This window comes from Plectrocnemia conspersa, unplaced genomic scaffold, assembly GCF_051122295.1.
Source record: "Plectrocnemia conspersa isolate PC_06_02 unplaced genomic scaffold, ASM5112229v1 ptg000011l, whole genome shotgun sequence".
Lineage (NCBI taxonomy): Eukaryota > Metazoa > Arthropoda > Insecta > Trichoptera > Polycentropodidae > Plectrocnemia > Plectrocnemia conspersa.
The window spans coordinates 29,945,751-29,958,336 of record NW_028277175.1 but is presented as its reverse complement, the minus strand read 5'-3'; the positions used below and the strand labels follow the sequence as shown (position 1 = coordinate 29,958,336).

The following is a 12,586-nucleotide window of genomic DNA, read 5'->3' as shown; positions in this document are numbered from 1 at the left end:
AATTCTGCCCTAGAAGTCCTCGCTATTGCTAAATTATAATTTTAACTTTTATATATTTTTGTTTATTTCTCGATATTTCTAAAGAGTCTAATATATAGCGAAAACAACGGAGCGGGTTCGGCAAAAGAGGACAGCGAAACGCGAGCATCGGAAAAATCGCCGACTGCGCAAATCTCAGCCCATTGTTTGCGGATTTCGCCGAAAGGGCGGCCGAATCGTTTCGCAATCGACTTCTCGGAAAGCGGATCGTCGACCCGATCCCTGGGGTTCGGCGCACTCCCGCTCGTCGAGCCCTTCGCTGAAACGTTCGCTCTCTTCTCTCGAAATCGATCGGGAACGACCGGGACTCGTTCGAAAAATCGGCGACTTTTCCGGAAAGTCGGGATTTCGGCCGAAAAGATCGGGAGCGCTCCCGTTTCGGGATAACGGGATCGGCGACCCGAAAGCGAAAAGTCGGCCGCCGAGACGCTCGACGCCGCCGTCGACGTCGACCGCCGGGGCTATAAAAGGCGCCGCCGGCCGCAGCGCTCCTCAGTGCCACTCGACACCGCGCACCGGGAGCGTCGAAGGGAAGCGGCAACATGGAGTCTATCGTCGCACCGCTGCTCCTCTTCGTCGCCTTCGCCCTGGCGGCGATCTTCAAGAGCTCCCGCTCCGGCTCCCGCTCCCGCACCAGCTCCGGCCCTTCGCTCCCGCCCGGACCTCGCCCTCTGCCCGTCGTCGGCAACTCGCATCTCTTCGCCGGCGCCGGAGGGCCCTACCCCAAGTTCACCGAGCTGGCGGAGGAGTACGGCGACGTGTACTCGCTGCGCTTCGGCTCCACGCCCGTCGTCGTCGTCAGCGGCTCGGAGGCCATGCGCGCCGTGCTGCTCGACGGAGGCAAGAGCTTCGGCGGTCGCCCCGACTTCGTCCGCTACCACAAGCTCTTCGGCGACAACCGGCAGAACTGTGAGTGGGAATTTTACTCGTTTATTATGCTATGCTTCTCCTTGAATATACAATAAATTTAAATTTTTGCAGCTCTCGCTCTGTGCGACTGGAGCGGAGTGCAGATCAAGCGCAGGAGCATCGCGCGCAAGCACTGCAATCCCAGGCCCGACTCGCCGTACAAAAAGTCCATGGCCGAGATCGGCGACTTCGAGATGCGCGAGTTCGCCTCTTCGCTGAGGGCGCGTTCCCAGGAGGCCAGGGCGCGCGGCGAGGAGTTCGCCTTCAAGCGCGTCGTCATGGGCACGGCGCTGAACCTCTTCACGCAGTACATGTGCTCGACGCGATTCGACGCCGAGCGCGATCGCGAGTTCGCCCGGGTGGCGCTGCTCTTCGACAAGATATTCTTCGAGATCAACCAGGGCCGCGCCGTCGACTTCTTCCCGTGGCTGATGCCCGTGGCGGGCGGCTTCGTCTCCGACCTCACCGACTGGTCCACCGAGATCCGCGCCTTCATCTTGGCGCGCATAGCCGACGCGCGCGAGCTGGACTTGGACGACGACGAGCGCGAACGCGACTTCACCGACGGCCTGCTCAAGGCGCTGCGTCGAGAGCCGCAGCTGTCCCGCGACGGCATCCTCTTCGCGCTAGAGGACTTCCTCGGCGGCAGCTCGGCGCTGGGCAACTTCGTGTCGCAGGCGCTGCTGCTGGTCGCGCTGCACCCCGAAACGCAGGCCAAGATCCAGGCGGAGGTAGACGAGGCGACGGGACGCAGGCGACCCGTGACGATGAGCGACGCCGACGACCTGCCCTACGCGACGGCGACGCTGCGGGAGACGCTGCGCTACGTCTCTTCGCCCATCGTGCCGCACGTGGCCACCGAGACGACCACCGTCAAGGGTCACCTCGTGGAGAAGGGCACGGTGGTGGTGCTCAACAACCACAAGCTCAACCGAGACCCCGCGCTGTGGGAGGCGCCCGAAGAGTTCCGACCGGAGCGCTTCGTCGAGGCGACGACGGTGGAGGTATGTACGCGCATATTTACTACGATTGAAAATACATTCGACGAATATGTTATAGAATATCCGCCATATTTAATCAATGCGGCGATCGGGCCGGCTAGAGAATTAATGCGATGCATTTACAAGGTAAATTTTTAGTATTTGTGTCTGCTAAAACCGCTATAACCCAAGCCATTCGGAGGCCATTTAAATTTAAAGCTACGGGGAAGAAAATATAAATGGTAATTCTAGAATAATCTAATATATGCGCAATCTGATAATACCTATAAATTTATCGTCGCCTGTCCGTTCAGTCAATCGAAAATTTTTTTTGGGCGATATTATCCATCTATAAAGTTAAATTTAGCTCTTATAAGAAAAGCTATAATAATATAATAATCGTTATTCCCGATCTTCTGTATATCGTATATACTCATTTATCGGTAAATTATCGGTGAGATTATTTTTTGATTAATTCCGCCAGTCAGAAATATCAGCTTTAAACTATATTTTCCTGATCCGTTTTGTTAAATTTCCACGGAACTAAAATATATAGCTAGAGATATATTATACCTAAGTCGATCTGTAATTTCATATTTATATGAAAATATTTTTCAGCAGTTTTCGCTTATGATTTAGGACAGATTTTCTTGTAAATCCGTTCGATCTTTGTTACTCTCAACAAATATTTTTCAAATGTAGGAATCGATTTTTACGTCAAATTCGTGTTTTTATTCGCTGATTATTTTGGCTTTGAAGTGAAATATTAATACAATTATAAATTATATACAGCTAAAATGATTTGTTCGTTTCTTATAAAACTTGTATGCAGAGACGTCATTTCAGCTTTTCCAGAAATGGGCGAAAATTGTCCAGTCAGTGGTCATTTTTTTAATATATCGATTCCATCATCTGAAAAATGGCATACATTTTTCTGGACAAATTCCACCACCTAATCAATAAAATCGTTGCAGTGCGCCCGGTTATTTGGCGTCCATATTAAGACTTTATAACAATATTACGAATTACTGAGAAACGAATGAAATATATCTAAACCGAATTTTGACCAATAGGAGAGCGCAAAAAATAGTTATCCCTTCTCAGAAGGCAAAAATCCGCATCAAAAATTTCCACTGCAAAAGCAATAAAACCGTGCCGTTGCCGTCGTAATGTGAACGCTAGATTTAACTACGACTTATAGGTATTATAAATTTAATGAAGAACAACTTAACCGAATTTTGCTTAATATGAGAGCGCAAAAAACAATTATTCCTTCTCAGAAGTCAAAAATCTATGTCAAAAGCAATAAAATCGTGTCGGTGTCGTTGCGGTGGAATCGCTCAGTTATCGAGCGTTCATATTGAGACTTTTTATAACAATACTACGATTCACTGAGAATCACATGAAATACAATAAGCCGAATTTTGCTCAATAGGAGAGCGCAAAAACATTAACACTTCTCAGAAGTAAAAAATTCACGTCAAAAGCAATAAAATCGTGAATTTTTTACTTTTGAGAAGGTATAATTTTTTGCGCCCTACTGCGATAGCCATTATATTTTTAATCTGCAATGTGCAAAATGAAACATCTCTTTGTACTTCTTCTTCTGCTTATTTTTCCCTGAGAGTTGGCTTAGTTTGATTCAATTTAGACTGACCTACTAGTTGGGTTTTCTTAATTCGTGTAGGTTAGGTTTAGGTTTGAACAACAAATACAGGTTTCAAATAGACATTTTAGCGCAACATATAATTTCACTAGCGCTTATCAGTTAAATTATATTTCGGTCGTAGTAAAATATATCTACTGATGAAAATGTATTTGGACTTTACTTGTGAAAATGTAACTTCACTGTAACATTTATATATCGCATGTAAATAATAATGATTTGTATATGTTAATTTATACATAATATTGCTACGTATGAAAAAGTTGAAATAATATAATTTTATTAGCACCTGCCAGATAAATTATATTTTCACTAGTAAAAATATATTCCGATATGATTTCACTAATATTACATATTTAAAAAATTATTTTTGCGATAAATTCGAGACTGTTTACTATAGATATTCTTTGAGGGATAACCAAAGAATTTCTGGTTTAGAATCAGGGACTTTTTCCAGGGGGGGGGGCAAAAGTTTGCCAGTCAATGGTAATTTTTTTAATATTTTGATTTCATTAAATGATATGCATTTTTCTAACCAAATTCAAGGGGGGGCGAATGCTTCAATCCGCTCCCCCAAATGTTGTATGCACTGCATGTAAATTATGCACTTTTTTTAAGATAGTACTCATTCCTGTGTCCATTTTGATGTATATTTTTCTTTTTAACGTAACGATATTTCTATTCTCGTTCAAAACACACGATTCGTTTATACGAGGGAATTCAAATTCTACCCGTTATTTTTTCTATGAATATGAATCGCAGTAGCCGGGAGCTTGCGGTCTCATTTTCATCTACATTTATTTATTTAACGACTAGCTTTTATACGTAACGGTTCTGAGAGCGGGCATGTTAGTAACAATGAAACGAATTAAATCTAAATTAATAAGTTTTAAGGGTTATTCAATTGTTTTTGATTTAAAATATTTTCAAAAGCGTGACTCAACATTTGCCGAGAACTGAGAATTGTTTTTGCAGTGTCTTTTTGACTTTCCATTAAACAAAATTGTATTTTAACGCGTTTCGTCCGATTTTGGCTTCACAGAAATCGTAAAATCACGTCGTAATGGGAACGCTCGGTTAGTTATTAACTGGTTTTGAGATGCACTTTTGACAAATTTCACTGCTAAGAATTTATTTGTCGCATAAATGTGTATTTATATTTGCAAAAAGTAAGATCTGTTAAAACTTAAAAAAATTTTCCTGTTCTGAATCGCAGCGAAGCGAAGTACCTATTCTTGTCGTTAGAACAGAATCGGAAAATATAACGCATCTACCGGGATACGATCAAATAGCGTAACAAAGCTCTTTTTAAGGTCGCCGAGGGACGGTGTCGAAAGTCAGTCAATTATTGATGATTTTTTAGTCGCTAGAGTCGCGATCGCGCCCCTCGTTCTTTACCGTCGCGGTCAATCTCGAACTAGCTCGCCAAACGCAACGTGTATAAAATGTTTTTGGCGATACTACTATTAAATATTTTTTTATTTTACAAAACAATTTGATCTGACATACATATGTATGAAATGTTTGAGCATCGGAGAAACCTTCAGAGTCGCGATAATCAGCGTTGTAATAAATAAACAGTAAAAATATAATATTAAAAAATTACGCACAGCGATATTTCCGATCATAGATTATTTAATATTAAAATATCATGCCATAAAAATATTTTAAATTATATTAGTAATTTACATTGGAATGATACACTTACATTACACAATTTTTTGCTTAAAAATAGCGAAGAATATGAAGCATTTTCGCTGTGTGCAATTTTACTTAAATTTATTAAAATAAAATTTAAGTGAAATTTAAATTTATTTGCGAGTTAATAATTGTATTTTAACGCAGGTGAAGGGCGATCGCCGCGGCTCGGACCACGACTCCGGGGTGGAGTCGGAGAGCGAATCGAAGAGGCGCAGAGACATGTCCAACGAACCCTCCAAGACCGTCAAGAGGGAGGTGCTGTCGCTGAAGCCGGTGCCTTCCCACTTCATCCCGTTCAGCGCCGGCCGCCGCACATGCCTGGGCAAGGGGCTGCTGCAGCACTACGGACTGCTGATGATCGCGACCGTTCTGCAGAACTTCGACGTCGTCTGCGAGCGTCCGGAGCGCGTGGGGGCGCGCGTGGCTTCGTTGGCGCTGCCGCCGGACGCGCGCGGTCTCACCTTCGTCCCGAGAAGGCGCTGATACCGCCACTACCGCTACTACTACTTCTACTCTATTTATTTATGCCTCGTTTAAGTTCCTTATTTATACACTGTACGACGAAACGAATACACGAAGTTTGCGAACATTCGGTTTTTCATTTTCCCGCAACGGTGAGAGAGAAGGTTAGTTCACACGCGGAGCCGCTAGATGTCTCCGGCGAGTCGATCGAGTGAGCCGGTTTGACAGTCGCTCGCCGGCTTTCGGCGTTGTCGGACGTCGCGTTCGCTCGTCGCGTCGTGAAAGGGGGCGGAGGCTTCCGGGGGCATGCGGCTATGAGGGCGCGCGCTTGGGCGTGGACGGCCCTGCTGTGCGCGGCTGCGGGACTCGGCTGGGCCAGGGCTCCCGCGGGACCGAGGCCGGCGCCCGACTACCCCTGTCAGCACCAGCACCCCCGCGCTCATGAGGTAACGCCCTGGTGCGGGAGACGCGTCGCCTTCGAGACTTTCGCGCGCGTGAGAAAATCTAGCGTTCGAGCTAATTGCGCGTACTTTCTACGCTCTTCGCTCGACTTTTCTCATAAGATGCGCGAATTAGCAGACAATTATCTCGTCGCGACAGTCGCGAGACCGACGCCGATTCCGATTTGCACGCACCGTCGGGAAAATTGGTCATTTGCATCCGAAAAAGGAGGCATTTGCATGCGAAAAGCGGTCCATTACGACCGGGGCCCCGGATGAGAATAATTACCGCCCCCTCTTTATATTAAAATAAATGCGCCAAGCGGGATGCAAATACATTTTCATAATATAAATGACGAGACCCAGTGAGATTGTTTTCGGTCGTTTAGTATAATATCAAAAAACGACTCTTATCCCGAATGTTATTATATCTCTCGATTATCCTGGCTAATAAATTTCAAGGGAATAGTAAAAAACAATAAATTTTTATTTGCATATTTATTTTTAATATACTATTGTTTCATGATATTAATCTTTAGTGGTCCAAAGGCATGTATGTCATGCCCTAAATGTTTTCCAGAATTTTATTTCATAAGTTACACAGAGATCAACATATTACGGTAAAAAGATTTAGTAATTCCGAACTATTTTACATGGAATTGTTAAATTATTAAATTCTGTTGATCCATCGATGGATTATGGAAACAATTTTTTGACCAGTTTATCCCGTGTAAATGGTTATCTATGGTTCTCAATCTAAAAATATTTGCTTTTACATTTACGTACATATTTTCTTTAAATAAATTAAATTACTATTTTTAATTCAACTCAATATTTTGAGAGCATTAAAGTTGATGTTGACAAATCAATTGTTATATATTTATTGTTTTCTGCCCTATTATAGGTATATAACGTCGCAAAAATTAATTAGGATAAATGTTTTATTTTAATCGAGAGTAGTCCTTCAGTTGTACGATAGATTTTTGCGTTACATTGTTTATGCTGAAAGATATCCCAACTTCAGTCTCCGAACATCTAAAATAACACAAACTTAAATAAATCTTCGGATCATTTTTATTAATCGAACATTTGAATATTTCATTAATTATAAATAATAATATCAATTATATGGCCGCCTCTGTATATATTACATGCTCCCTGGTCCAAATATATTTTCACCAGTTGATATATATTTCTACTAGCGAAAATATAATTTTACTGATAGGTGCTAATATGCTCCTTTAAAATGTATATGAATCTCAATTTATCTTAATTGTTCAAACCCATACCTAACCTAAAAAATTCTAAAACTAATTAGTTTTAGTCTAAAATACAAACTGAGCCAACTCATCTCTCAGGGGAAAATAAGCGTAAGAAATACCACAGACAGACGTCACATTTTTTCTGCACTTCTACAATTATCACTTCTCAGAAGAAATAATTATTTTTGCGCCATTGAAGTCTAAATATGAATGCTAGATAACGAAGCGATTTTACCGCAATAGAGACGGTACGATTTTATTGCTTTTGACGTGAATTTTTGACTTCTGAGAATTGATAATGGTTTTTTTCATTCGATTCTTAGTAAATCGTAATATTGTAATAAAAAGTCTCAATATGACCGCTAGATAACCGAGCGTTTCCACTGCGACGTTACGATTTTATTGCTTTTGACGTGGATTCTAAACAGAAAAATGCATGTCAACATTTTAATGGAATCGAAATAAAAATAGACCACTGAAAATAGTCCAACCTTTGACCTCCACTGAAATAAGTTGAAACGACGTCCCTGCATTTGACATTTTGAACACGCCTGAATATTTACAGTGCCGCTAACATATGATTCTCGAATTGGATCATCCTATTAATTCTGCACATTTATATCACTTGCTGATAATTCACTTTGCCATATTTTGTATTTGCATCAAAGGATAAGAAAATCGTCAAGATGTGGACTAGGTGTAGCTTTTCAAATATGTACTATTCCCATATAGTAAATTTATCTAAAATATCTAAAATAAACTGGTGAAAGAAAAACAGAGGAGATGTTTAAAACGTAATTTAAAAACATATCTTCATATGAAAGATTGCTTCCAGAAATATCATACGATTGACAAATATAACCAAACATCACGTTTACAAATATGTAATTAATTGTAATGTACATACATAAATATGTTCAGTGTTTTATATGTCTAAGTAATAAAAAAAGCAATAAAATCCGTGCGTTTAATAATATGTTCAGAACTATTGGTTTTGTGTAAATTACAATAGTGAATAATAAACTAAATACTATTTATAAGGATAGAACGAAACATTCTTTCTTTTGTATTTGCATTATTTTTTTGGTAGTGTTCCCAACATCTGGAACAGGTACATGGTTTACCCTAAGTAAATGATATATAAATAATATGTAAAAAGCTGTGATTAAATTAATTGGATTCAATAAAAAAAAGTTTTAATGAATTATTCATTGAAAAAATCTAGGATTATTTGGATTTTTTTCTCAGCATCGGTAGTTTGCAGTTTCTTCGCCTTTATCGGCATTTTCAAAGCCCTTGAAATTTGCCATCAATTCGTATATTTATGATGAATCCTGCTCTTCGAAGATGCGACTACCATACCTTCTTTGTATGATTCATATCCTGCATTATATTTTTTTGGTGAACAATTTCAGCGCGCTCGATTCGCAAACTAATTGTTTATAAAAAATCTTCAACTCATCCACCGAAGAACATATTTAAAGCTTATAAATTAGTAGATAAGCCAGACGATTTCGCCCCTTAAAATAAAAATAATAATAAAGGAACAAACATTTAGATTCATTCGATCCCCCGATGTAGTAAAATTGATTGAATCATACCGAATCGTAGCAGAATTGCAGTAGCAAAATTATTCGTTAACAACGAGGCGCTAGATTATTTTTTAAGCCACATTAAAAATTGTAGAAAGCGGCGCTATTAAAATATAAAAGAGTTATCAACGCACTCTAAATAAGTAAGTATAGGTAGTTGAATTTAATTAACCGATCGATCGGTATTTTTGGCCCGTTAGTTGGACATGCGGCTTTGTTTGGCGTAATACCGTCGTGTATATTTACGTATTTAACTAATTGCATTGTAAAATACGAGAGAAATTAATCGTTTCTCCAAATTTAGAATGTCTCGATTAAAATTAACCGCAACGCTATTGTTTTCGCTATAATCGAGCAAATCTCCAACGTAAAAGTATAGGTGCTTCTTCGCTAATTTCTCATAGCAGCTATATTTATTCTCGCGATCGGTAATATGTCAATATTTAATCGACCGAAAAATACAGATTAAAAATTATAATATAATTAATATATGTATCTTTATCCCTGTGCCCTAAATAAACGTAGAATTGATAAATTAAAATATTCATAGAATAACGTATAAACAATTTGATATTTAATTTTAGTCATAATATATGAATTTTAAAGTCCGCAGACAAGATTCAATTTTGTGATGAAACCAAAGTAAGATGGAAATAAATGGCAAAAAATATTTCTGAACCACTCTTGTTTTGCTTTTGTCTGTGAGCGTGGAATAATTTTAATATATGAATTTGTTTATCGTAAAAACACACGAAAGGGCTCACCCGTCCCAATATATTGTTCACAGCAAAAATATGTTTCTACTATGAGTCAAAGGATTAATAGAAACTTTATGAAGTGCCGATCATTGCATCATAAATTTATAATCTTCTATTTATGAATCACATAATTTTCTCTTTTCATGTTTATAAAAGTGAAGAATAAATATATTTTTTGTTGCTTCTGAATCGATAATATTATTAATTATCAAATCAAATAATTCTGTGTAATGAATATCAAAATTGCATTGGAGTATTAAAAAAACTGTTCACATCTCTTGCTAGAGAGCTATCCATCAAGCCATCAAAGCTCTAACGATCATAAATCATTTTTTGTGTACAACCGTCCTCCGAGTATTCCGTGTGCTTAAAATATTAAACAAATAATATTTGTTAAATGGCAAATTTTTGAGAATACCGAAAAGAAATATGTCATAAAACATTGTGAAACAATACTATCAGATTGTTAAATAGGGATTTTTTTGTTTCACTTAATCTCTAAATGAGTTTTGCGAAATAAAATAATAGCCTGAGAATTTTGCATCGTGAAAATTGTGTGAGATATATATTTCATTTGGAGAAATCACGAAATTAAAATAACCCGTCAAAAATAACAGGGTACTTGGTTCTTTTTAAAACGCGCGGGTAACTGGATCCTGCGGTTCTGGTCCTACTAGGGTTAAACTGTCGTTTTCAGTTCGCAGAATGTCGAAAGTAACGTTGGTCGAATATTTGTGTTATTTTCCTAACAAAGTGCTATTTCCTCCGAAGAAATGCTCGATGCATCGTATAAAATGTTATACAACTTTGAATAATGTATCTATTGTTAAATTGTTATAATTTTTAAATGCCGTCAAGGATCATGCAGTAAGAATATTTTTGAAAATTTACTCGCGAGATCGGATACGTACAAACGTAGTGTCCCATCTTCCTTTGTCCTTGTTTTATCTAATAATTGTCGACAATTAATCTTAATTAGTGTTAAATCGCCCACAAACGCGTGTTAATTGTTTCATCCTGATATTCTATTTAAAAGCCAACTCTATATTTTTTCATACGATTGAAATATATTAGATCTTATTAAACATTCGGTTAAACAATGCACGAATGCGTTCATATTTTGAATTTTAAGTATTATTTCCGTGTATTTTGATAATATATGTATTTGAGTAACTGTTTTAAAATCAACTTTCAAAAATGTAGTAATGTGAATATATTTGTATTATAACACGCCTCTCTTCCTCTCGATTTATTATATATTGTAATTTATTTTACTTATGTTAATTACGTATTGATTGAAATATTTTTTTATAAATATATTTGGGCTCCCTATAATTCGGGGCCCGTGCTCTTTGCGGTCAACGCGACTCCTCCCTAAGCAAGCAGTGATTCTTCGCTCGTGATCGATCCGAGAGAAAGGGGATAATCTGGCCTTTTTTCGAGTGGCAACCCAGCGCTGGGAGTTTTCCGCGCTAAATTCGATTAGAAATTTTCGCACGCTCTGCACGTATGTGCAACAATGAAACGGTTCGCAGGGGTGATTGTGCAAATTCGACGCAACGATACGTTACATCGCGGTTTGCTCGATCGAGGATTAATCGAGACGCATTTCTGTCCGGTTTAAACCGTGCCCCGGAATGCCACATAGTAATCCGCTAATTTATGATAAACTATTCCTACGATATCAACACGAATTCGAGCCCAAAAACAAACGGTACCGAAGGCGACGCAACTGGAAAATTTCCATTTTTCAGCGGAACGAGTCTAAATTTTGCATTCGGTTTCGACAGTTATTACAGCGTCGCTTTGTATTTCAGTCGATTATGAGATTTAGAAACCACTATAAAAACGTACGTTCGAGTATAATCGAAATAGTTCTCGAAACTCGCCTGCAAATTCGAAAAGCGACCTTTACTTCCTAGTCTGGTATCTGCAATAACGAGTAACCTTCCATCGCCTTTTCGACATCTTCCAACGGATAATGCTACTCTTCGTGTAATTTTACACAATGTCACACAGCAAAAAGCTATTACGCTTCCGGCTCTGTAACAAATACGTGTCATTCGCATAAAACGTGGAAATGCAATACGGGTAATTATCATCGGCTGTTATCGCTTAATATTTTTTTGCACTTCATTGACGACCATGATAGCTTTTAAAATATGCGAATAATAAAAGCAACTACAAATGCGCATTTCTGAATTATACGTTTGAAAATAGGGTTATATATTATAATATATACAAGAATCTTAAAGACTGGAAAGACGCAATAATTTGTTTTCGAGGGAATCAAAAATTGTTTATACTTGTTTAAACTTTTTTCTTATTGAATCCACTGTGGTGCAATTTATTTAATCACAAAAATTAAGCTTCTTAACTATTATTTATTTATAGTATACCCTTGACCCATTACTGATGTTGGGACCACTACCAAAAAAAAACCCCAAGAATGCAATGTCAAAAGAACGAATGTTTCGCTCTATCCTCGTAAATAGTATTTATACTCCGTTTCATTTAACAGAGTCACTTTAAGATCTATCCGTTTCGTCACTATTCAAAAGTGAAAAAAAGATGGCAACTTTGGGTGGTACGCCCCACCAATTTGCTCTAAATACAAGATGCCTAAAATATAAAATATATTACATATTTTAAAATACATACCAATATATACATATATACGTATGAATACATACAAATTCATATGTGTATGCGCACACCCACACACGGCCTTTGTCAGAGAAGAGTTGGCAAGTGCTCCAGCTCTAGACTTTACAAGC

General features: G+C 38.9%; 2 protein-coding genes across 2 annotated transcripts in view; both read left to right on the top strand.

The window, feature by feature from the left end:
- The first annotated feature begins 442 nt into the window (after window positions 1-442).
- On the top strand, window positions 443-5,884 carry LOC148230242 (cytochrome P450 307a1-like). Its single transcript, XM_088198110.1, has 3 exons — window positions 443-948; window positions 1,021-1,952; window positions 5,440-5,884. The coding sequence occupies exons 1-3, from the start codon at window positions 582-584 to the stop codon at window positions 5,776-5,778; spliced, it is 1,638 nt and encodes a 545-aa protein (XP_088054236.1). The 5' UTR covers window positions 443-581; the 3' UTR covers window positions 5,779-5,884.
- Window positions 5,885-5,983: 99 nt separating this feature from the next.
- Window positions 5,984-12,586, top strand: part of Invadolysin (leishmanolysin-like peptidase, invadolysin) — a 31,792-nt gene continuing 25,189 nt past the window's right edge. The window contains exon 1 of the mRNA XM_088198107.1: window positions 5,984-6,203. Coding sequence (XP_088054233.1) covers window positions 6,072-6,203 — 132 coding nt within the window. The 5' untranslated portion in view covers window positions 5,984-6,071. The remainder of the gene's footprint in view (window positions 6,204-12,586) is intronic.

Excerpts from the sequence above, each read along its gene's own strand:
- LOC148230242 (XM_088198110.1), top strand. The coding sequence starts at position 582 with ATGGAGTCTATCGTCGCACCGCTGCTCCTCTTCGTCGCCTTCGCCCTG. Across the intron at positions 949-1,020 it reads CGGCGACAACCGGCAGAACT|CTCTCGCTCTGTGCGACTGG; the intron begins GTGAGTGGGAAT and ends AAATTTTTGCAG. Across the intron at positions 1,953-5,439 it reads TCGAGGCGACGACGGTGGAG|GTGAAGGGCGATCGCCGCGG; the intron begins GTATGTACGCGC and ends ATTTTAACGCAG.